This window comes from Etheostoma spectabile, chromosome 4 (assembly GCF_008692095.1).
Source record: "Etheostoma spectabile isolate EspeVRDwgs_2016 chromosome 4, UIUC_Espe_1.0, whole genome shotgun sequence".
Classification (NCBI taxonomy): Eukaryota; Metazoa; Chordata; class Actinopteri; order Perciformes; family Percidae; genus Etheostoma; species Etheostoma spectabile.
In genome coordinates, this window is record NC_045736.1 from 14,026,318 (window position 1) to 14,051,976 (window position 25,659).

The 25,659-nt window shown below is 41.8% G+C and overlaps 1 protein-coding gene across 1 annotated transcript in view; it reads right to left on the reverse strand.

Annotated features, from left to right (window-relative positions):
- Nucleotides 1-852: 852 nt before the first annotated feature.
- Nucleotides 853-25,659, reverse strand: part of ip6k1 (inositol hexakisphosphate kinase 1) — a 37,154-nt gene continuing 12,347 nt past the window's right edge. The window contains 7 exon segments of the mRNA XM_032512989.1: nt 853-3,773; nt 6,436-6,611; nt 8,266-8,447; nt 9,265-9,508; nt 15,333-15,459; nt 16,122-16,267; nt 18,635-18,876. Of these exon segments, the coding sequence (XP_032368880.1) occupies nt 3,111-3,773; nt 6,436-6,611; nt 8,266-8,447; nt 9,265-9,508; nt 15,333-15,459; nt 16,122-16,238 (1,509 nt within the window). The 5' untranslated portion in view covers nt 16,239-16,267; nt 18,635-18,876 and the 3' untranslated portion in view covers nt 853-3,110.

Here is a 25,659-nt window from a genome sequence, read left to right on the forward strand (position 1 = left end):
TTTTTTTAATAAGGGTTTATAAACAGCACCCAGACTAACTTGAACCACCATGAGATCATCAAACTGCTTGATCTGTACTATTGTCAAAATAATCCTAATTCGCCATTGAACAAAAACATAGTCTAACTTGATGTATGAAGTTTGTGCCATGAATCCAAGACTAAGTGTAAAACCTATTATTAACAAGCTCAGGTTTGTTTCTAAAGCGCCAAAAGATGGAAAAAAAAGTGCAAATAAATCAGAAAAACAACCCAAAAACATCGTAAAGCACGAAATATCATTTTCTAATTTGACCTGAAGGACAAATGCATGGTTATGGAAGACACCAAGGTTAAGGACTTCTCTTCTATTTGAGCTTAAACGTAGGGAATACAAAGTTCACTTTTAAACAAAAAAGTCTTCAAAGCCTTTTCCACAAAAATGGAAATTTGAACAATTCCACACAACTGAGCAACTCCATCTTCCGAGGAAAGCTGAAGCTCCAGAACAGCTTCTGAAAAGGACAGAAGATCTGAATTCAGGGACGCCCTGGTGGCCAAGGTGAGTCTTTACGGTCGGCTATCAAATCAAACCCCCCCCCCCCAAAAAAAATAATTTGGCTACATGAACAAAACTTTCAATCTCACATTTAAAAGACTCGGTAATTTCCTAAAACTGCTGGTCACTGTAGTTTTTAACAAACGTTACTCAAACAGGAGGGCAGGTCCCATTTGTAGGGGACTATTTTCAGCTGCGGACTAATCCACATTTGGTGCTCTAATGAGTATTTCGGCGAGCAGGACGGTGTATTTTAGATAATAAAGTACAGTGTGTGTGTGTGTGTGTGTTCATGGTACTCAGAGCAGCGGAGCGTCTCACTGACGTGGTTTTAATAGTATTTGGACAACAACGGAGCTCTTTGGCACAGAGGAAGAGGATTTATATCAAGCCTTTGGATATACGCACAATACTTGTTAGTGGATTAAGTCATTGTTCGTTTTGGTCTTTTTTATAAATAGGATTTGTTGACAATAAGGAAAATATCAGCAGACCAGATTTGGGAAAGTGACACTTAAGTTTTCGATATTATACAATAACCCAGAGGATGATTTCACAGGACACCGACTACTAACGTTTTTGAATTAAGCCCCAAAAACGGACACACAGCGTTTAAGAAATTATCTATATTCTGTCCTTAAATCCTACTTCTATGTTGCACTTCATCGCCGTTCTCCCAGTGGGCGAGCCTGCCCTCCGCACCGCTGAAGGAACGAGTCCCCGCCATCTATTGCTTTAACAGACGGTTGGATGTGGTTCTGAGTCTTCAAGGTTAAGCTAAAGGAGTCTGTTCACCTCTCCGGGTTTGGGTTCTGTAGAGAAAGTCAAGTTAGGAGGAGTGAAGTGGCGGTGGGGACGGGAATTCAGGAGGGGGGTGAAAGGGTGGGGGTGGGGGGCAATTCAGAGTTGGCCGACTTCAGTGGGTGGCCCCTGGGACTCAGCTGATTGGTCATTTAGAGAGGGACGCTCTGCCTCGCCGTGCTGTCAAACAGCTCCAAAGACAACTGCTTTCAGAATGTGTGTGTGTGTGTGTGGGTGTGTGTGTGGTGTGTGTGTGGTGTTTGTATATGTATATGTGTGTGTGTGTGTGTGTGTGTGGTGTGTGTATATGTTGGTATGCGTGTTGTATGTGTGTATGTATGTGTGTTGTATGTATGCATGTATGTGTGTATGTATGTGTGTATGTATGCGTGTATGTATGTATGTGTGTGTGTGTGCTCCTGTTTGTCTATCTTTGTGAGGACCACATCCTTCACAGTCTGACTAGGTGTCATAATTAAAGACCCCCCCCCCCCCCCCCACTCCCAATACGTTCTGTTATTGTTACTTCACTCGCTTGTTTGAGCATCACTGTGCAGAGTCTGTTTTCACAGTCGTGCATTTTGTTTCCCTGTGCTCACTACGGGTGGGAGAGAAAAATCAAAACAGCATAGTAACGCAATATTTCCTGCAGCAATACTGTATCAACACACGGACGTCAAGTATCAATCTTTTTTGAATGACTGCACATTTGAAAGAGCTTTCTGACGCAGGAATAATAAAAATCAATTGCTTTTTCAGTCCAAGATGGTGCCGCTGAGTTTTTTAAGTGAAATGAAAAAACAAATCTTTAAAAAAAAATAAAAAAATGTTTATAGATAAAACAGATGTTGACATCTTCCCTCGTACTTTGAGGACATCATTTGAAGTTTTAAAAAAGGTAATGAATTGCAATTTATCGCAGAATATCACAATTTATTTTAAATTGCAATAATATATCGTATGGTAGGGCCTCTGGTGATTCCCATCCCTAGTGCTTACCTTAAATCTATGTTTAAAGCTACTTCCAAGTTTTAAGACATATACAAAATCTCCACTTTCAATAGTAGTGTCTGGTTTTTCTACAAAAAATTGCCTTGTTAAAATTCTCTGAATTACATCTACTACTAGTGCATTTTATTTTACTGGACAAGAGCTGTCTTGAGCTGCTCATATGTACACACAGTACCTTTTAAACTGAGATTTAACGTGAGCACATGCAGGGAAACTGTCCCTTCTGCAAGTGACTGTGAAAACGTCCTTTCATTCTGCACATTACTCACTCTGCAGAGTGCAACTCAAACCTCTGGGTGATGTAAGGATGAAACACACTGTGAGTGGAGGGTACTCTTAGGTTAGATTGTGATGATTGAGGGTAGCGTTAGGGGGCTGGGGAATGCAAGAACGTCAAGTACTCACAAGTATAGAAATACAAGTGTGTATGTGTGTGTGTGTGTGGTGAGAGAGTGTGTGTGTTTTACAGAGGCTCTCCATTTAGCTTGAAGTTGCAGACATTTCGGCACCACTGTCTGTAGTAACTGCTCGACTGTACAATGCCCACGTTGCCATGGTGACACCCTGAAGATCCTCGTTCCGTATTTACAGCCAAACCATCTCAGTTCTTGAGAACATCAGCGGCATGACCTGCACTGACTATACTGACCTGAACTTACTCACAACAAGCTGTGTGTGTGTGTGTGTGTGTGTGTGTGTGTGTGTGTGTGTGTGTGTGTGTGTGTGTGTGTGTGTGTGTGCGTGTGCGTGTTTGTTTGGAGCTACGGCAGGTTGTCGTCGCGCAGGTTCTCCAGGATCTGGACCAGGCTCTCCAGTCCGAACACATAGCCCCGGTCCGGCCCGTCGTGCACCGCCGTGTCGCCGCGGAAACCCTTGAAGGTGGAGTGGGCGAAGTCGATCATACGTACGTCCACCAGGGGGGGCTGCTGGGGCTGGGGGGCGGGAGGAGAGGGGAAGGAATTGAAGCTGGGAGCGGGCAAAAGGGAGTTGGATGAGGGTGAGGCGGGGGGAAAGGGGGGGGGGAGGAGGGGCCCGTCTGACTTTGAGGGTGGGGCCTGTTGGGGAGGACGAGTGGAGGGGGGGGTGTACCCATCAGTCCAGGCCCCTGAGGGGACACTGCCCCGGGGGTTGGGGTTCTGGTCTGTTGTTTCAATGGATTTTGGGGGCCCGGGAGGTGCGGGGGGTCCGGGGCCACGAGGGGCTCTGGGGGGCCACAGAGTTTCCCCGGGGCAACGCTGAGCTGCCCAAGGGAGGACTGAAGGGCCCTCTGTTTCCACACACAGAATAAAACACAGTAGTACAGTACAAAAAATAACGCGGTGTCCCAAATCCTCCCACAAAAAGGAATTTGTGTTTTTGGATCGGGCCCCTGGATAGTATCTCGCATGCCAGACCTGCTCCACAGCGCTGAGGAGGGGGTCTGGCTACCCAAAGACCATTTTGGGATAGGAGGAAAAAAAAAAACACTCTGGGGGAATTTCTTTAAAACCAAACACATTTTTTGGGGGGGTCCCCCCATCTTTTTTCTTTATTGTAAACGGCTTAGCGATACCCCCATGAACTTTTTTAAAAAATGATGCCTTACGGGGTTTTTAATTTTGGCCCCAGGGGTTTGTTTTTGTTTTGAAACCTTGGGGCGTAAAAAAGGTATAAAAAGGGGGCCTTTTTGCCCAAGATTTTTTTTTCGTACCCCTTTTGGCAAAAAAGTTGATGGAAAAACTTTTTTTTTTAAAAATCAGTTGGGGAAAAAAGGGAAATAAACATGGGGGGGAAAAGGAAACCCCAAAAAAATTTAAAAAGGAGGGGGAGGGTGGGGTGTGTGGTGTGGTGGTGTTTTTTTTTGTTTTGTGGAAAGTTTAAGGCCTTTTTTCCAACCCCAAAAAAAAAAGGTTTTTTTGTAATTAAAAACCCAAAATTTTTTCCCTTTTTTTTGGAAAAGGTTTCCCAAATTTTTTTTCCTGGAGGGTTTCACCCACTGAGCCCCGGGAAAGGGATAACAGTTTTAAAGTAAATTCGAGGGGGGGGGGAAAAGGGAAGGTAAAAATTTTAAAAATCGGTAAAACAAAAACTTTTTGGCCCCTGCCCCCGTTTTCGGTTTTCCAAAGGGGGGGGGGGGGAAATTTTTTTAAACAAAAAATTTTTTTTCCCTTTTGGGCCCCTTTACCTCCCTCACCTTTTTAAAAGTAAAAATTTCAACCCCGGGGGATTTGGGAAAAAACCCCCCCATTTTTTGACAAGTTTTTCCATTTTTTTAAATTCCCCGAAGAATAAATGACCCTTATCCCCACACCCGGGTTATCCCAGCCCCCCGGTCACCTTTTTCCCCCCCTAGTGTGAGCAGTGAAGCCCATAGAAGCGGTTTGGATGCCTGCCCCTCCAGACCGCCTTTGGGCGAATTTTTTCGGATTTGGGTCAAAAAGGTCCTGCTCATCCCTTTCGTTGTCATGTATGGGAGAGGGCCCGGAGCCTTCGACGACAGGCCGCGGCCGTATTTCTTTTTCCTGCCCGAGGTATACCCGTGCTCAGCTGGTACACCGGGGAGAGAGAGAAACCACCCCACCACACCCCCACCCCCCCACACCCCACCACCCCCCCACACACCACACACCCACACACCACACCCCTTAAACATTCGCCAAAAATTCACAGTCATAATTATTTTTAAGCTGAAAACTATGTATATCCCTTCCCCGTTTCATTGTGTAATGTCCATTCTCTGCACATGCATCAGATTTTTTAATAAATCGACTCCAATACCACTTATCTTCCTGTTTTTGGAGCATAAATTCCACGGCAAACAGTGTGAAAAAACTAAGAACTACTAGGGGTTCAAAAAAACCTTTAAAAACCTTTTTTTTTTTTTGGTTTTTTTTTGGTTACACCACTTTTTTGGTTTTACCCGCTTTTTGGGGAAACAGGAAGCTGCACAGTACAATGTGGACGTGTTCCCCTTCCGACTTTTTTCGCTAGATTAAAAAATTTTTAGACCTCAATATTATAAAAAATTCCCTTTAAGTACGTACTTTTTAAAAGATAAAAAAAAATTTCATTTTTGAAGTTAGCTAGGACATTTTTCGTATTAAAAATTAAAAAATTCTTTAAAAATGTACTTATTTAATTGATATTTTTTTTTACTTGAAAATTTCCCTTTTTTTCTACTTACAAAAATTTTTGGGGGCAAATTTTTCTTTTTGTTCTGTTTTTTGACAGCTTTAATTACGATTATTTTAAAACAAATAAATCAACTAAAAAGATGTATTAATTTTTTTTATTTAAAACTAGTGAAACCCAACCCTGCTGACGATGCGGGGGTTTTTCAAAAATGTGAGCTCCCGGGCCAAAGTTCCCTGGGATACCATCACAAAACACCACATCCAAGTGGGCCTTGCAATTCCAGCTTGTAGCAAAGCATTGTGGATCTTTATCTCACCTCGGTTAAGCTACCCTGCAATATAATTCAAATCTGTCCCGTGTTTACCAGCTGCAACATCAAAGAGACATTATTGCATCAATAACTGTAATCAAGACGTATAATGTATAGTATTCTGAAATGGGCCTTTCTGCACAATGAGTACTTTTACTTTTGTGACTTTGAGTATCTTTTGATGCGAGTACTTTTGTACAAAATAATGCAGAACCTTTACTCATAACAGAGTATTTCTACACTTTGGTAATACTACTTCTACATCAGCCACAGATCTAAGTACTTCTTCCACCACTGCTGACACTGACGCATGAAGCTTAAGTACCGCTGCATTATCAGAGGATCAGATGACCGAGACAAAACTAGAAAATAACAAGAAAAGGAAAATCTATACAAATGGAATAAAGACCGTATCTCTTTGGTTCTTTGGGTTTTTTCTAAATGTGCACGAGGAATCCTTACACTATTATGTTACATTACCCACTTTACCCCAGCAGAGTGAACTGTACAGTCCACAATCTGATGGATGTCCTAAAGATAAATGCGCCTGTATTTACTCTTCTACATTCTCAGGCGATTATCTTTTGTTCAGTATCGCCATGGACGGACGCTGCAATGTATTTGCTGACGCTGTCTGAACCGTGGCGGCAGTTGTTGTGTACCTGCATGCCACACACTCTGACTCCCAGCGTCGCCGAAGTGCTCTGTTCACATTTCCTGATCTGCCTTGCCGCCTTCTCCTCGGAGGCGTCGTCTCCGTGCTGCCTGGTGCCCATCTTCAGGTCCAGGATGCAGGGGTAGGAGAAGTGGTGAACCACGTTCTCCAACAACAGAAACTCTGGTTCAAATGATGCAGTTAAGGAGCAAACTACAGAATCCTCAGATTTAGGGGTAGAGAGATAGACACAGAGGGTTTATAATGCTCTGCATTTCTTATGCAAAACATCTAATCTGTTAACAATTTTAGAAACTAAACATTGTAGATGAACCATTGTGAAATTGCAGAACTAAGGTTAACTGATTAGTCTAAAAGTCTGCTAAATAATTACAATTCCATTTTGTGACGTTTTTCCAATCAATGTTAAACTATTGTCAATCAAATGTAACACCTGTTGAAATGTAACAGCCTATTCTCCCACTGAGTTGCTGTAACACTTTTAATGTGATGTAATCTGCATGGAGTGTCCCGTTTTATCTCAGCATCAATAAAAAACTGACAAAATGCAGGGCACTGCAGGGCATAGCATATATATATATATGGACTTATTAGATCTGGATCTTATTTCTGTGTAAAACTAAAGTCATACTGCATGTCAGCAATTTTCCACTGAGGTAAAGATACTTTTATTTCTACATCGCTCTGGTCCACTTCTTTTGAAAATATTTCCAGGTAAGCACATTCCTTCCCTGAAGTTATATGCAAATGTGCCAACCCGTTAATGAGACAGAACATTCCCGATGATCACATCCGAATAAATTATACCTTACAATAAGATTTCAATTACATTTTGACTTCTATAGTTTTTCCCACTTTATTTCTTTTTCTGTTTAGGATACTTCTCGATTAAAAGGAGAGTTTTTGCTTGAAAAGATGCTGAAACACTGAAAAACCAAATTCTTTGAGAGCTTCAAGCTTTCCAACACAGTGATGACGACTGGACTCTTGATAACTTCTATAATCTGAATGTACCATGTATCTGCACAGAGACCCTTCTCTGACACCAGCTCTGCTGAATCTGCCCGGACTGAAGGCAGATGGACTCGGTGGAGGACAGAGTGTGTGTTTCTGTTTCCAGGCAGCTGCAGTCTGCTCTCTTTGAAGCTGAAGATCAAAGCACAACCTCTGACCTGATAACCTCAGATACCCAGGCCCCGCCGGGCTTTTAAGCTAATTAAACATAGCGGCCAAGCAGTGGAATTGCAACTTCCTTGTCCATCACATGATGCCCTCTGGTCTAAAAAGACTTTTTTTTTCCATACACACATGAGAAAGAGGCGTTGTCATGGATCCTACGTAACTTGTAGGCAAGTCCCGCCACACAAAGCAGCTCGATTTGGTTGGGGTTAAGCATAGGTTAGGATAGCTGATTGGTCAAGGGATAGGACCTGAACAAATCGGGTTAGAGATGCAGTAGGTAAGACTAACTTTCTGTCATATTTGCTAAAACTGACCCCATATTTGAGTAGTACTACATGAAGCATGTAATTTAAAAAAATAAAATAAAATCTGGCACCACCTACAGCCTGTAGTGCGGTTTGCAAAAATCCAACGCTCCCTGTTCAGATGCACCAATCAGGGCCAAGGGGGGTGTCTAACTGCTGTTAACATGCTCAGGCACCGCAAATTTTCCCTCGGGTCATTCTACCACTTCCTTCGGTATGATACACCCGTTTTAAAAGTTTTAAGGAGAGAAATTGGATTTAAAATTTTTTCGCAAAAAAAAAAAAAAGACTTTTCTTCAGTGAATGTGACAGGTTGGGGAAAGGGATACTGAAGATTTTTGGGGTTTTCCTTGGATTCGATCTCATGGGCTGAGCTGCTTTTTGGGTGGCAGCGGGGGGCCCGGGGTTTGTGGCTGATTTTTTTAACTAAAACCCTTTTAAATTCCAACTCGGGAAGGGAACGTCCGAGTGGATCTTTGGGTCGAGCCTGGGACTCTTCAGCTCTGCAAGACTGCAGCGAGGAGAAGAGGATCATTAATATCGCAAGAATCACTGTCGGTGCCCCTCTGTTTGAACACTTTACAACAGATTTAAAGGCCTGCATTACTCACACAAAAACTTTACCTAAGGAACGTCTTGAATTTTGTCTTTATTTTTCCCCCCAAAAGAAGCGGAACCCGATCATTTTTTAAAAATTTTTTTATGGCCAAATTTTTTTTGAAAATAGTTTTTGGTTTTAACCCTTTTGGGCAACAAACCTTTAAAAAATTAAATAAAAAAAATAATGGAATAACCATTTTACCATTTGGTTTATTTTGGAAATCTTTTCCTTTTAAAATGTGCCCGTCACACATATTTCATGAAACCCGGGAATTCTACCATGGACTCCGTAACTTTTTTGTGGGGAAAAAGGGCCTTTGGTTTTTCCCTTTGGGTTCCCTTTTTTCAAGCTATTCTGTGCGTATGGGAAAAAGCAGGAAGAAATCACTTGTTTTTTCCAGTTTTCAGGGAATTTCTAAGTGCTTTGGGGCCTATTGGGGTAAAAGTAGCCAAAGGAGCCGGCTTTTCAGCATCCTTTTCCCGCCCCAACTGGGGGGAGTATGGTAGTAAGACTCAGGCAACTGACATCAGCCCGACCATCTTTTCCGATTTCCCCCTCTTAAATTTTTTTTTAATGGCTAGAGCTGACAGAGGGGGGAGTTCATTTTTAAAAATTCCCGACAAAAAAAAATAGGGGCCAAATTTCATATTTTTTTTTTTTCCCAAAAAGAAATAAAAAAAAGTTTTTTTTTTGGGGGGGGAGGGCCCCCTTTTTAAAGGGGGTTTTTTTATCAGAGGTTTCGGTGTCGTGTGCCTCCCTCCTGTCGGGCCGCTCGTCCTTGTGTTCGGAGGCGGCGGAGGAGGAGCGCCGGAGGCTGCGCCGGGAGTGTTTCCTCCTCGGCTGCTCCCTCTCTGGGAGGTCCCGCTCCTCGTGCTCCGCCGTCCCTCCCTCTGTGTTGCTCTCCACGTAGGGGTAGGCCACCAGGTTGATGTAGCCGTCAGAGTCGCTTTCGAAACAAACCATCACTACCCCTGCCAGGACGGAGCAAACAACAACAGGAAGTTTAGGAACAACATATTTACGACAATACCAGGACGGACACAGAAATATAATCCTTCTAAGTGACTTTGAAAGGTCTTACGTAGTTTTTTAATCTCCATCACCTCTAATTATTTTACGCCTGCTGCTGTAAAAGAAATATCTTAATGCAGTGTTTCTCCTATAATTAGGCCAGAAAAACAGTTTCATTAGCAAAAATAACACAAAATATTCATTGTTTCCCCTATTTTATTCTATAGCGCAAACCGTAGTGAGTCCATGAATGAGACAACCGTCTGTGGTTAGTTCACGTCTGTAAGAGCAGGACAGTCAGGTGTGTTATCTAAAGGGCTAAATCAGTTGAAACGTTGTCGGTTAAAAAGAAGCCCGGTAGTGAACGACACGCTAACGTGCTGACAGGTTCAGTGTTGTTGTGTTTTTAGCTGAGCTGGACCAGAGAATATTTGGTCTAAACGTATGTAAAGTAGCGTTTTATGTGGAGTGAACACTGCGCCGGAATCCATTTATTTAAAAAAAGCCTTTTAACTGCTACATTGCCTGTGCAGTGGATTGGTTTCCCCCTCAACCCACTTTATTTATGGTTGTACAGAGGCTCCATGCAAAGCTTTTGCCGTAGCCAACGTAAATGGCCTCATGTTTATACTCCAACCGGTGTGTGTGTGTGTGTGTGTGTGTGTGTGTGTGTGTGTGGGGATTAAGGGGGTGGGTGATAGAACGAGGGAGAAGTGAGAGAGTGGCGGCGATTAGCTCCGGAGGGAGTAGTGTCTCTAGAGTCATAGTGAGAGAAACTAAGTGTACCCGCTGTGCTTTCAGATCACGGTGGAAAATCTGTAGCAGGAAAAGTTACCCCATCTTCTTGATAACATGTTGTTTATGGAGCGGCCGCGTCTCCACGTACGTAACCACAAAGCTTTAACGCAGAAGCATAAATTACGCTTAAGGCTTTCAACCTTTCACTGTAATGGAAACACAGTAAATATCAGACATGCTGTTAGTTTTTAAAACCAGCAGGTCCAAATCCACTAAGACAGCATTTAGACTGTACCAATGTGCAGAGACAAGAGTCATAAAGTCAAAAAAATGACTCAGGGAGTCAGTTATACAGCAGAGTCCTGCTGATCTAAAGTTTCTGTCATTAGCCAGTAGCAACCTGTTCATCAAACCAGACCAGGTCAGGCTGTCGCAGCAAAACCCTGCGAATCGGACTGAGCAAAGGTTAGATTTTAACAAAGGGAATTCGACTTTTAATTTTTAAGAGAAATAATGGCAAATTTCTTCTTAGAAAAGTGAAAAGGTGTCACTTTAACACTCGTTCCCTCAAACCCAGACCAAATACAATAACTGGATCACTTGTTTTAATGTATTAAATGAGTGTTCACATGGGGTGGGTAATATAGATCAAATCATAATATGTGAACTTTTATATATTAATATATTTAAATTATATATATACATATACAACACACACACACACACACACACACACCACACACACAGACACAGACACAGACACACACACACTGTATGTGTACTTTTATATCGCCATAGCTATTCATAGGGGACAAATTAAAGCAAAGCTCTGATGGGAGTGGTGCCTCCATCCACACGGTTCCCCAGGCTCATTGAATGGTTTGATGAGTATGAAAATGATGTGGATCATATGCTGTAGCCTTCACAGTCACCAGATCTCAACCTAACCGTACGCCTACAGTACCAATCAAAAGTTTGGACACGCTTTTCCATCCAAGCGAATGAGAATGCGTGTCAAAAGTTTTGATTGGTACTATATGTGAGCTCCACAGAGATGAAGACTTTATGACAAAGAGCAATGAGCTGTTGTTCTGGAGCCTTAGGTGGAACAACACCTTCCTAACACACTTGAAGTTGGGTTTTCCTGTCATTTGTGTACCAAGATTTAGTAAATGTTCTGGAAATTAAATTGGGAAACTGTTTATAGATCAAAATACCCAGATAGAAAACGTCAGAAATTAAACTGTTATTTTTAGCTTTACAAACAGAGAAGAGCATCTCATCCCCACTAAGTGAATCACTGAGCATCCTCCTTTTATGTCCAGATTTAATTTTCCGTTGAGTTTGCTCAATGGTGGAAAATCACCTCCAACGATCACGTCCGTCCAAACTGAAGAGTCAAATCTTTCCGAGTGTGCGCTCTGCCCACAGGAAACTGGACTTCTTTACCCCCTCCACACCCACACCACCAGGAGAAATCTGATCTAATAATGTCAAACACTTTATGGATAAAACAACCTTGACAGATTGAGAAAGTTATCCCAGGGCAGCTGTCTGTCTGCTCTTATTAAATCAGCAGGACAATGGTAGTGGGCAGAGGTCCAGGGCTAAATACAGACTCCTTATGGACCACTGTTGTCATGGCACTGGGACCCACAACACCAGCAAGGTGAACTGGTGGGAACACAGACAACTGCAGGTCGCTGTGGTGGGTTTATACCACCAGCTCTCATGTAAAGTACCTCCGTACCAGGAAGGTGGGATGTATTTTGATTTATAAAGGGCAACGTTTTAAAGTGGACATATTTTCGTAATTTCTATCTTATCTACAATGTTATGATGTTAAATGCAATGATGTTGGATTGTCATGTTAAACGTGCTCACATAATAACGTAAACGTATTTTAGAGAAATCCTGTGAGCTAATACGTTTCGGGTTGTGTAGTATGTAGTAGTAGTAGTATTCTAAAATTTCCTTCGGGATCTATCTATCCATCTATCTATCCATCTATCCATCCATCCATCTATCCATCTAGTATTTGGTTTCGAAGCCTTTAATGGTGATTTTCACGGTACACGTCCTGCTATATACTCCATTGCAGTAGCTCCAGCTGCTCCTGGTTGAAACTAAACTAAACTAGAGCACAGCGGAGATTCCAGGAAACACGCTGGCCAATCAGAGCAGGCTGGGTCTTTTTCGGGAGGGAAGCTCAAAGAGAATGGCGCGCCAGCAAAGCGTCTCGTGTGCAGCAGCAGCCACAGGCAGTATGAGGAAGATAAAGTCTTTTTTCTTTTCTTTTTATTAAATAATGTTTTGGGGGCTTTTCCCCTTTATTTCAAAGTGACAGTGGATAGACAAGAAAGGTGGGAGAGAAACGGGGGATGACACGCAGCGAAGGGCCGCAGGTCGGACTCGAACCCGGGGCTCTGCAAAAGCCTCAACCTACACGGGGCGCACGCACTCACTGGGTGAGCTAGAGGACGCCCCAAGCATGTAAACATGTCCTCGTAAAAAACACAAAATACAAGTATGAACCTGGACATGCTATGTAATGGTTTCCCTTTAATATAAATACACAACATTTGGTTTTCTTCATTTACTAGTAGGGATGTAAAAATCACTATAAATGTGAGATAAAAAAAAAAATAGTCTAGGAAGTAATCTACTTTTGATTTCACTTGTTCAGCTTCAGACATCACTATGTATTCTTAGTTTATTGATTAGCTGATAGCGGAAGAAGAGGAGAACGGCTAACGGCACGGCACATCCGGTAAGCCAGGCTACACCTACTCCATCCACCGTGAAAATCTCTCTTCATCTCCCAATCTACTGTCATTCGTCAATGTCTCCTCGCTTACATAGTTTGCTAAAATTATAAATAGGTCACATACAAAAGGATATGGTGTGTATGTGTGTGTGTGTGTGTGTGCGTGCGTGCGCACGCTGGCTGTGTGTGTGTTTGGGCCTGTTACTAAAGCAAAAGAACGTGGAAACAGCTACATTATGTGCCTGGTGATGAAAAACAGAGCAGCTCAACCACTTCGCTGCCAGTAAACATCCGTGACTCTGTCTGTCTTTCTCTCCTGTGTTTTTCTTTCTGCCTTTGCATCCGCCATGAACACAGAGGAGTGGAGATCATTTAGAGCAGTGTTTGAAATTTGTGGTAGCCCAAATCCCTAAAAGAGACCTGGGCTCCTCTGAAAGCTGCAGGTCTGGGCGGTCTCTCTAGCAGTAAGCAAGATGGTGTTCACACGTTTTTCACTTTAAATCAACACGTTTCTAATCCTAAAATAAATATATGACAAATTAAAATACATTTTAAATCAGTTTGCGGCTTTTTGAACTGGTCTTCGTCTTCTGTCAATGACATAATTGTAGACTTGGCACGAGGTGTTTTTATGTATTATGACTGTAGGTTGGTTTCATATTGTGTTTTCTTGTGCGCCAATCTGTGTGTGTGTAAGTACTGTGTGTGGATCTGAAGTGAGATAAGTTGGATGTATCCACAGTAAACTCATCTGTATTCTTGTGTTGTGGCTGCGAGGCAGTAGTTGACACTCAGTACGAGGGCTGAACGATTAATCCTTTTTAAATCGAAATCGCGATTAATCGAATGTGAAATATTTATTTCAATTTTCGTTGCAACATTTGATTTAACATGTTTTAATTCCTCTTTTAATTATTATATTTACTGTTTTTTCATAATTAATCCGATAATAATAAGATAATTGCTGGAATAATGTAACATATCACAGATTGTCCTGTTTTCAGTGGATCTTTTTTTTTTTTATCACTTTATTTAAAGGTGCCCCACCACAAACATTTCATAACTTTGTGGTAATGTCTGAAGTTCTACCTTGGACTCTGTAACATTTTTTGTGGAGAAAAATGCCTTGGTTACCTTGGTTACCATGTTTCAAGCCATTCTAGTGTGGTATAGAAAGCCTTTAGGAAGACTCAGCTCGAATGGGCCATTTCTCATTGATATTCAACAAGCTAAGGTGCTTGACTCTGATTGGCTACCAGCTAGCCAATGAGAGCCTGGCTATTAGCATCCTTTACCCAACGCAACTGGGTGAGCTCATGAATAGTAATGAGCTCAGGCAACATGACATCAGACTGACCAGCTGTTGTGATTGGCCTGATTTCTCTGCCTATTTCTATCAGTAGCTAGAGCTGACAGAAGAAGTAGCAGCAGTTCATTTTCACATTCATAACACACACACACATATGGACCTAACATATTGTAAAAAATGCAAGTAAAAACGGTTTTGTGTGGCTGGGCACCTTTAAGATGATCGTAGAAGGTGCAATATGTAAAAAAAAAATTAAAAAAATCAAATCGTAAATAAATTAAAAATAAATTGCAATATCTGATAGGAAAATTAGATAATATAGTGTGTTTACGATGTAGAACAACTAACCATTCCAGCTAGCAGAGACAGTTTCCCACCAACCTGAGTCAAGAGTCAAGTGTGAAGGTACTTTATTGTCACATGCAAAGACATGTAGCGATATTCATTCTCTGCATTTAACCGATCCCTCAAGGGAGCAGTGGGCAGCCATTTACAGCGCCCGGGGACCAACTCCAGATCTGAGCCAGTGCCTTGATCAAGGGCGCTAACTGGAGAACCAAGTACATGAGAGAACATACAAACTCCACACAGAAAGGCCCGGAACGACCGGGATTCGAACCAGGAACCTCCTGCGGTGAGGCCACAATGCTAACTATTGGCCACCATGCTGCTTGTGATTGGTAGAGAGTTCAAACTAGTGAGCAAGTGATCCAAAAAGTCAAAAATAGACAGCTTGTACCACTCTGGGTGGTAGTAGTACGAGTGGAAACTTGACCAAACTGACTGGAAAAAAGATGAAGTCTAAACACAAACAATTAACGGAATAATTTGTCTCTTTTGGAAAAATGTGCAGCTATGGTCCCAAAGCACCATGTATTTAAGCCCATCTGAAAACCGTGCTGTGAGCGTACGACGTCCAGCTCACATCCATGGCTACACTAATACAAAACATCAGTGAGTTGTGACTGACCTTTATACTCGGGGGTGAACTCCTTCATCTCTGGAGGCAGAGACTCGTAGAAGCGCTGCTCTCTGCTGATTAGAGGCTTACACACCGTGTGGTCATCATAACGCATCATACTGGTGTGACCACCCACCTGCACACACGCACACATACACAACACACACACACACACACACAAAAAGAGATTCATAAGGCTGGGCAATCGACATGATATATGTGGCTAGATATCGTCTTAAATTTTGGATATCGTAATATTGTTAGATGACACAAGTCTTTTCCTGGTTTTAAAGACTGTACAGGGTTCATACGCATTTTAACCAATACTTTTCCATGACTTTTTTCAGGCAAATTTCCATGACTATGTAATCCTGAAAATCAACGTTATACAATAAGAATAAAAATCTGTGTTAACGTTTACCATCGGAGATTTAACAATAAAATGAATGACAATGTCTGTGGTTCGTAGTGGACTTTGTAATATCACGCCCCTAATAGAACATTAAGGTTAAGACGACATGAAATACATTTTTTATTAAAAGAGTTTTTTTTTTTATTGATCACATATTATTATGCTTTGTTAAAAAATTCCATAATTAAACCTTTCCAGGCTTGGAATTTGCATTTATCAAACTTAACTTTTCCAGGTGTTTTCAAAACACATGAAACCTTTTAGTAAATCTCAACCCTACAATATCGCCGCGATGTTGGCATTGATGTACTCGGTCAAAAAAATTGTGATATTTGATTTTCTCCAGCTCTACGTTTAAATCTGAAGCACAGGCCATTCCTACCAACCTGGTGGATGAAAGGCTCCAGTGGAACGCCTCCTGCCCGTGGTCGAAGTGCCGCCCCTCCCCCCTGCCCCGCCCCCTGTAACTTGTTGTCCATGTTGTTGGTGTGAGGGAGGCACATGGCTCCTGGCGGACGCACCGTGCTTCCTCCTGCAAGCGAGAAAGGGAAAAATGAAAAGGGGTGTCAGAGAAAGACTTGTTTTGCAATAAAGCTGCTCCTATACGCCGTCAGCACTGCTCGTCCGATGGCCGAAAAGCGTTGAAAACCACCTCGGCCCACACTTTGGATTTCAACACATATGACCTGGCCCTAGGGTGCACAGTTTTGCTTCGGCAGCAGAACAAATGTTCAGATGCTCCACAAAAATAAAAAGGTTTTCTACAAACCTTAATTTTAGTTTAATATAACAAGCCAATTTTCTAATATTAAATGGTGTCTAAACATGATCAGCTACACAGTCCCAAACTGTGTAGCTGATTTGTGATTATTTTTTGGGCATTTCAGGCCTTTATTTGACAGGACAGATGAAGACATGAAAGGGGAGAGAGAGGGGGAATGACATGCAGAAAAAGGTCAGAGTCGATCCGGGGCCCACTGCGTCAAGGAGTAAACCTCTTTATATGGGCGCCCACTCTACCAACTGAGCTGTCTGGGCGCCCACAAACTGGCAAATTTAATATTTTAATCAGGAACTATGTGATCACTCAGTACTCAGGGTAACAGGTCCAGTCTATGACACTCTGGGCGCATTTCAATTATCATTCAGAAATGTTTAGGTTGAGACCAGCCACTGCAGTTTGGGCTAAGATCTCCAACACACAAAATCAAATATGTCTTTTCCACCAAGGCAGTTCTGGTGCTGGTTTGGAGTCAGTGTCAAATATCAAACCGGTTCGTTGCTTTTTCCACACAAATAAACCTGGCTCTGGGCCAAGAAAACAGGAGGTTTCATGACGTTTGAAGACAAAAACTTTGGGCCGCCATTTTTTAAAACACCGGTCAGCTGTTAACTATAGACAGCTGTTAATGTTAGCTTTGGACATGGATGGGAAACCAAAACAACCGTGGTATGTGGAGGAAACCAACTGTCTGCTGGCTCTGTGGTCCTCCACAGAAATTCAAAATAAATTGGATGCCAGCACCGAACTGGCAATAGCACCAGCCCAGAACCAGCACCTGGTTAACCTTGGAGGAAAAGACATAAAAGAACAAAAAAGCAAAGCATCTTGCCCCATAATACTCCTGTCCTCTGTGGCTTTCTTTAATCTATGTACAGAAAGCTGTTGTGCTTTACTAGACAGAAGGGATGTTAAAGAACTCTTTTGTGTTGCTGTATGCTGAAATTTTATTTATCTCAAAGATTATCAATTGGTACTGTCAGTTAAACGCGTTATTAACAGCGTTAACACAAACCCATTTTCATTTTTTTTTACATGCTGTTGCAACAACTAGTAACGTTAGAAAAACTACAACACCACGCCGGATCTAGCTAGACCGGAAACAAAACAACAGGCACGCAGCACATACTTGTTTGGGCTTGTGACCCGGCCAAAGAGTAGTAACGTTACGTTCTGAGTGGATGGCGAGCGTGAGACGCCGACATGGATGCAAATAAAATTCTGAATGGAAAGTTTACTTTTTAAAGGTGGCAAATGTTCCATTGACAAGACCAAAGTGATCTGTGTGTGTGTTGTTGTTGTGAACTGAGCGATCATCACAGCTCATCCAGTCTGAAATACCACTTGATGGCCAAGCACACAGCTGATGCCAACCCCCCCCCCCCCCCCCCCCCCCCCGTCAAAGTATTATTTTCACCCTTTAATTGATGGACAGTGTTACATTGTGAGAGAGATTTGCTCCAAGTGAGAATGTTAGTGTGAAATTGAACACTACAGTAGGCTGTATGCCATTGTTGTTTTCAATAACAAAAAACATTTACACAAAGCGAGCCGATCCACTTTTCCATGTTGATAAGAGCATAAAATGACAAAAAAAAATAATGGGACAAAAAGAAATAAAGGGATATTAGAATAGATAAAAATGTGATTAATTGCGATTAATTACGAGTTAACTATGACATAAATGCGATTAATCGGGAATAAATATTTGAATCGTTTGACAGCACTATTATAAATATATCTTTGGTAATGATACTCAAAGGTGTTCTTTGTGTTCACAAATCAAATTTGCTTGAAAGAAACCAGTGAACACTGAAAACTACTTGTTGGGGCGGTGCATGGTGGCCACGACCCATCTGGACTTTAATGCTGATTGTGGTCAAAGTGGTCAGAGCGGCTCCAAGAACGGACTTCTTCTCTTGTGTTGCCAATCATTGCAACGCAATGACCGTGCTGTTACAAAATCTTGGAGGTGCACGGCTCGGCGCTCAGACCCTTCCAAGACCCTCTGCCGCCACCCGGGCCGCAGTTGCGTCATCTTACCTTCCACACCGCCCCGAAGCATGAAACCTGTTTAGTTGAGATCTCCACTGTAACACATCAGTGTCCAGGTCCTACCTTGGGCATTGGCTCTGGTGTGCACTGACGGGGAGGGGGGGGCGCAGGGCACCACGGGCTGCTGGGAGCGCACGCCGGCCCCGGGGGGAGGCGGCGCCAGACCGAAAAACCACCTCACAAAGCCTTCAATCCGAGTGCTCCAATCCACCGCCGGCAGCACAGAGACCCAATCAGGACAGCGGGTGGCGGGGCAGGGATGGGGAAGAAGAAGCAGGCTGTCAGGTAGGCAGGGTCACCACTTCCTGTAAAGAGGAAATAATACCATGTTAAGTTTAACTATTCAATGTATACTTAAAGCTGCTAGTTACAGTAAAGTCAATGTGCTGCAAGACCCAAGCTACGCATGAGCTGAAAGCAGCTAAAACTCTGCTCTAACTGAAAAGCTCAGATTTTGGGTAAAAAATCCCTGACACATGATGTTGTGTGCTCCTTCAGCACAAAAACAAAACAACCACTCACAACAGGTCTCATCTAGCGGAATCTGAACCAGCTTATAAAAATAAAACACACACAGTTTTCTGGGCATGTCGCCACAAACAGTTGACATCAAACGTTTCAGCATGTCAGCTTCAACCAGAGAGTGTCTCTCTCTCTCTCTCTCTCTTGCTTTCTCTCTCACACACACACACACACACACACACACACACACACACACACACACACACACACACACACACAAATAAATAAATACAGGAACACATCTCAATCTAACTCAATGCGTGGGGCCACAGCACTTTCAGGGTCAGAACAGACGTCCCCCTTGTACAGGATTTTGGCTTTTAACGCTGTTTAACTTCAAGTTTTGTGTTAAAATAATAAAGAATATTAAGAATAAAGCTCCCTACCTACTATATCAATTGGTGCCGTCAACATCTTGCAACACTTGACTCCCAAAACAAATGTTTAAAGATATGGTCCGGCAGTTTTGTTGACCTCCCTGCTCACTGCTGATTTGAAACGGTTTTTGAATTTTTAAAAATCAACAGTAATCTGAGTGTTTTTTTTATTTTTTATTCAGGATTCCCTTTCCAAAAAGCAGTAAGCACATACGTTCCCAACTGCAACGAGCAACACAATGAAATCAAAGCCCAACTGTTGCTGAGTAACACCTCAAATAAATAAATCTCAATTATAAATAATTAGCATTTGGAACAATTAGACTGGAGACACATCAAACAGCTTAAGACAACACACAACATGTAACAGAGCTCGTTTCCAAAAACCATGTGACTATATTTTGGAGAACATTTACATTTTTCATTTGAGGTCAATCATTCAAATGTACACCAGCATAATGTAAAAATGCAAAACCCGTGGACGCTCTGTCATGGAGTGAACTAGGAATGCACATTTAATAGTTTTAAAATCGCAATCTCGATTTACCCTGTTCAAAAAATAATTGTAATGACTTTGATGATTAAGCATCACAGATGCTACTACTTGAATTTTACAAATAGACTGTATAAAAGCGCTGCAATGCTCTCCCCTCTCTTCATTGAAGCCTCTATGTTTACAGGCTTGTGGTGATGCCTAATGTGCCATAGGTGCCAAAAAATCTGTCTGGTACTGCCAATTTGTTTTGTTTTGTCATGGTTCATGTGTGCAATAAACACTACACTTTGGCAGAGAATCGTGATATCAATTCTAAGCTTAAAAAATCGTGGCTAAATGGGAGCAAATCCCTGCAGCCAGGTTCAACATCTTGGACATTTTAGGAAAACCCTCCCAGAGGATTAGAGGCTTATATCGGCAGATAAATGTCATTTATGTCCAGCAATCACATATGGAGGAAATGTTTAGGTGTCCACATACTTTTGGACTTCTGCCCCAGAATGACTCACCGTCGCCTGACATGGGAAGAAAGGGGGAGGATTGGAAGACCCAATGTTGATGTCACAGTTTATATTGCCCAGCCCTATGAATCTCTTTGTGTGTGTGGGTTGTGTGTGTGTGTGTGTGGGTTGTGGGGTGTGTGTGGTTTTGTCTCTCTGAAGGCATCATCTGGTCAATGTCAAGGCTGCAGTGAGACGCTCGCTAATGTGATCACGACGTGGGCTGCAAATAATGGACTGACCACCGACGCAGCCTCCATACGCAACAGTTCAGACACGCTGAGACATTTATTTCAAAGATGATTTTCAAAAAAACAAACATCTATCTTGCACAAGACAGCAACTCGGAGGAGCATCTCTCCTCATGTTTGAAATCAGGTTAATGAAACAATTGAATTCTGCAGAGAAATGCAGATTAGAGTTACGTGGTTAAAATAATTCGATGCGGTCATTCACATTGCAGCCCTGGCTGGAGTCGTATGCGCTAACTGGGGGTAACCCGGGGCAATAATACAGTTCCTAGATTTCTATTGGAAATGCAGTGTTTGACCAAGAAAGTGGTTATAAAGTCCAGCTTGATAAATACAAATGTTAACTTTAGCCAGGTGTCTGATCTGCAGTGCAGTAATGTTTTTATTTTTCACACATCTCTACCCAATTGTGACTGACTGACTTGTAAAAAACCCCAAAAAGGTGTATTTGTTTCCGACTGGCTGCGTCGATAAATAACCAAGAAGCAAACATACAACGTCACTGATCAATCATTTACCTGATGAGCTGAACCAGACACATCCTGATGCATCTCATCTCGTTATCGTTGTAGTTATTAGGCCTACTACATGCCCTTTAAACAATCACCACACTCATTAAATATGCAGCTTCCTTCCTTCACTTGTTTTCCTTGAAGGTTAATGATCCTAATATATTTCCTCTGGCTTGAGCAATGGTGCATATGATTTCCGGCAATTAGTTGATATGTCTTTGGGTTTTGGACTGATGACAAAACAAAACAAGAATTTTCACCGCATTAAACTTAGGACCGGGGAAACTGTGACTGGCCATTTGTCACAAATTTCTTGTATTTTGGAGAAAATAATCGAGATTATTCACTAATGAAATTTTTCAAAAGGTTCAGCCCTAGTGTGGACATACATTTAAATGCAAAGTCTTCTCCGTAAAGAGGAGCGTGGATGGCATTAATAATTAGGACTGCAACTAGTGACCGTTTTCATTGTCAATTGTTTTCTCGATTAGTTGCTTGGTCTATAAAATGTCAGAAAATAATGAAAAATGTGGATCAGTCTTTTGTTTACAAATTAAAGATATTCAGGTTACTGTCACAGAGGAGTGAAGAAACTAGAAAATATCCACCTTTAGGAAACTGGAAGCAGAGAATCTTTTACTTTTTTTGCATAAACAAATGACTCAAACAATTATGAAAATAGTTGGCAATAAATTGTTGACAACTTATTGATTTACCTTTGCAGCTCTAGTAATAATGAAAACTACAACATATAGAGGTAATTACATTGTGAAAATACTGTATATTAAATGCCCAGATTATGAAAAATCCCTATTTCTGGGATTTGGGGTGTTATTTTGTGTCTCTGGTGCTTCCACACGCATACAAACTTGGAAAAGTTCTGTTTTGAGTGAGATACGGTTTCTGAATGTCCTCTGCCTTCAGTCTCCAAATCTGCACGGCTTTCTTCGTCACTAGCCGAGACGAGGTGGCTAACCGTAGCATGCTAGCACTAGCATGCTAGCTCGTTCTCAATGGCAAAACACTGCTACAACACACACAAGGTCACCATAATCTCCAAAAGAACTACTCACATGTCCCTGTTCTGCAGGTATTCCCCAAGTGTCCCTCGTTTAGAAGAAGTCTCCCAGCTGATCCTGCCTTGGACTGACCAAAGCTGGAGAAGGAGTTATCTAGCTGATGGGATCTTACCGAGCTACTGAGCATGTGCGACTCCAAACAAAGATAGTATAGAAGTGAGATGTCTCACTCTGGAGCTAAAACAGAGACCCAAACACACAGGGTGAAAACAGGATCTGCAGCAATTTGCAGTACAACAAAAATATGGTGTTTTTTGAAAATGAAACCATGTAATACCTATTCTGGTACAACCTCAAAATACAATTATGAACCTGAAAATGAGCATAATATGGGCGCTTTAATTGGTTACAATCCAGGAGATTGTAGCCCTTCCATGCATGCTCTTTCGTGACAGGACAAAAACAAGACCTTGTTTTCAACCACTGTGATAACAATGTTGGCCTTAAACACATTCAACTACTGTTTAACTGCAATTCAGTGTCCAGTATCAATTTCAAGTAAGCAACTGCACCAGCGAACGAAGGCTTCTATCGCAATGCTATCAGGGAGGTTATTAACTGACATTTCTTTCAATAAAACATCACTTCTCTTATGGATTTGTTAACATTTTTTTTTGGTCTAAAAGTGAGTTGCTTAAGTGAGGAGCTGAACGCACCAGACACTTACCACCAGACACTTAGACGCCAGAATCTTCTGATTGTCATCCTGAGAAACCCAGAGAGAGTTGTGTGGATCTGATAGTCTTAATCAGCTTTGCAACAAATCATTTGGCAGTGGCTTGAATGTAACGGCTAAAAAGTTACACACTAAAGCTTTAACTACACTGTTGTTGTTGTTGTGCGAAAACACACTTGCATTGGGCCCACATCACAGGCAGCGATCACGACTGCTTACAGCTTAGGGCATGCATTTAACCCGATGGAAATTCAAAATCTAACAGTCTGATCTCACCACACACACAACACACACACAACACACACACACACACACACACACACACACACACACACACACACACACACACACACACACACACACTCAGTAAACAGTGTTTCCCATGAGCAAAGAATACTAAAGTTAGCAGCAAACGGTAAACATCAGGTCACATCTGTTCTGGGAGCAGATGATCCAGGACGTCTAACATTTCACTGCACTCAACAACACACACACAAACAACATTATACACTGTTTCTGGGAGGTCTGTGGTCCAACTGAATACTCACATTTTCAGGATGTGCCAAAAGATTATTGATTCATATTCTTAATTCTGAATGGTTGATAGTTTATTGCTAATAATCTCACAGAAAGAAAAGTGAATTTTGTTTGTCACTAAACTTGAATCATTGCTATTGCATTGTATCAAAAAATACAGCGGTGGTGATGGCGCAGTGGATATGACACACACCTCTGATGTGGGAGATCTGGGTTCGATTCCCACTGCGATACGTCAACCAACGTGTCCCTGAGCAAGACACTTAACCCCTAGTGGCTCCAGAGGCGTGCGACCTCTGATATATAGCAACTGTAAGTCGATTTGAAAGCGTCAGCTAAATGACATCTAATGTCATACTGTTTGACAGTAGCATATTGTTAAAATCAAAATTTCTACAGACTCTGATTACAATGTGTATGAACTTTATATATTAACTAGTGCGGTGCCTGTTTGGAGTGGGACGATTGCTTGGTTCTCGTCGGTTTCTCTTGTCGTCGTCCCCCCCCTCCCCCCCCCAACTTTTCTTCTAGAGCCAGTATGTGGTCGATGCTTTTGCTTTTCTACTTAAACATCTAGGGCTTTAATAAAAAAATAACTGATGAATCACTTTATTCAAACTGATGGATTTCTTATTTTTTAGGGCGATGACGTCATAAAATCTGATGACAGACATTTGAAGCTTCATTCGAAAACAGAAGCCTTGAATGAAAATGTTTTTTTAAATGACATTCGGTACTACTGGATTGATTTTTAATGACATTTGGCACAGAAACTCATGATTCCGACAAGATGACTTGCAATCACTTTGATTCCCGGAGCTTTCATCTTGCGCCACCATCTGGTCAACATTTAATTCTGCCTGCAAAACTAATGAAACTCCCATCAGCCTTAGCTGTGTGTTGTCTTCAGTGCTAATTAGCAGATGTTAGCAATTATAAAACTTAAATGCTAAAAAATGGTGGTAAACATTTGACTTCCTAAACATCAACATGTTAGCATTATGAACATGTTAGCATGCTGATGTTGGCATTTAGCTCGAAGCACCGCTGTGCCAAATTACAGCCGCACAGCGCTACGGCTAAAATCCAAAGGTATCGGGTCACTCAAAGGTGGGTATTGGGGTATAAATGAACAGCTGGTGTACGGTAACCCCTCTGTACGGTGGTCTTGTGTCTGTTAGTGGGTCTATATGTGTCTCCAGGGAATTCCTGGCATACAGACAACAGGTGTGTGTTTCCAGCGTCCCGTGTGCAATGTGATGCAGAGGGCTGGGAATAGGCTGTCGGAGGCCAAAGTCAAGGACAACTTGCCTGCCCCCGGGTGTCCTATACACACTATCCTCCTCTTCCCTTTCATCCCTCTACCGAAATCCCCTCACATCTTCTTATCTCCTTCCTTTCTTCAATCCTTCTGTCTCCTAAGGCTTGGCGATCATATGCTAAAAACAATATTTTCACCAAGTACGTTAGTACGGATTGATATTGATTTACTGTTATGTAAATTTATAATTGGCAAACTCACCCAGTTCCACATTTCCACACTACACACTACATTTCATATCATGGAAAAGGACAAGGGTTTCTCCAAACAAGATGTAGCTCCAGTACTAGTACATTATATCTGGAAAGGTTAAGCTATGTAAAGAAGGACAAACAGGCACAATACATTAAAACATCCCAGCAGCCCTTTCATAACTGTCACAGTGAAAGTTGTGTGTGTGTGTGTGTTTTTAATTTTGCCGTTTGCTTTAATTCTTTTTTTTCTGCAACAAATATTTAAATATACAGATTAATTATTGTGATCTTGCTTTCACCTTTCTAAAAGAAAATGAGCACTGACTTGACTAAGTTACTGTCTGTACAATAATCTTTGGCTCAGTAAAAAAACATTTCTGAAACAGTTTCTAATTGGCTACTGGGGATTTCATTAGGGTATTGACCCCTTCAGTACTATGGAATAACATGGGGGGAAATATAGCGAAAGTAATAACACATTCAGCTTCTCCTGAATTACTATTATTAGTGCTACAATTCATCATACATTATTTCACACCATGGTTGCCATGGATTTTTTTCAGTGTGATTTTATCCAAAGCTTCCCTGAAAACAACAGACGTTTGGTCTCGACAACCTGATAT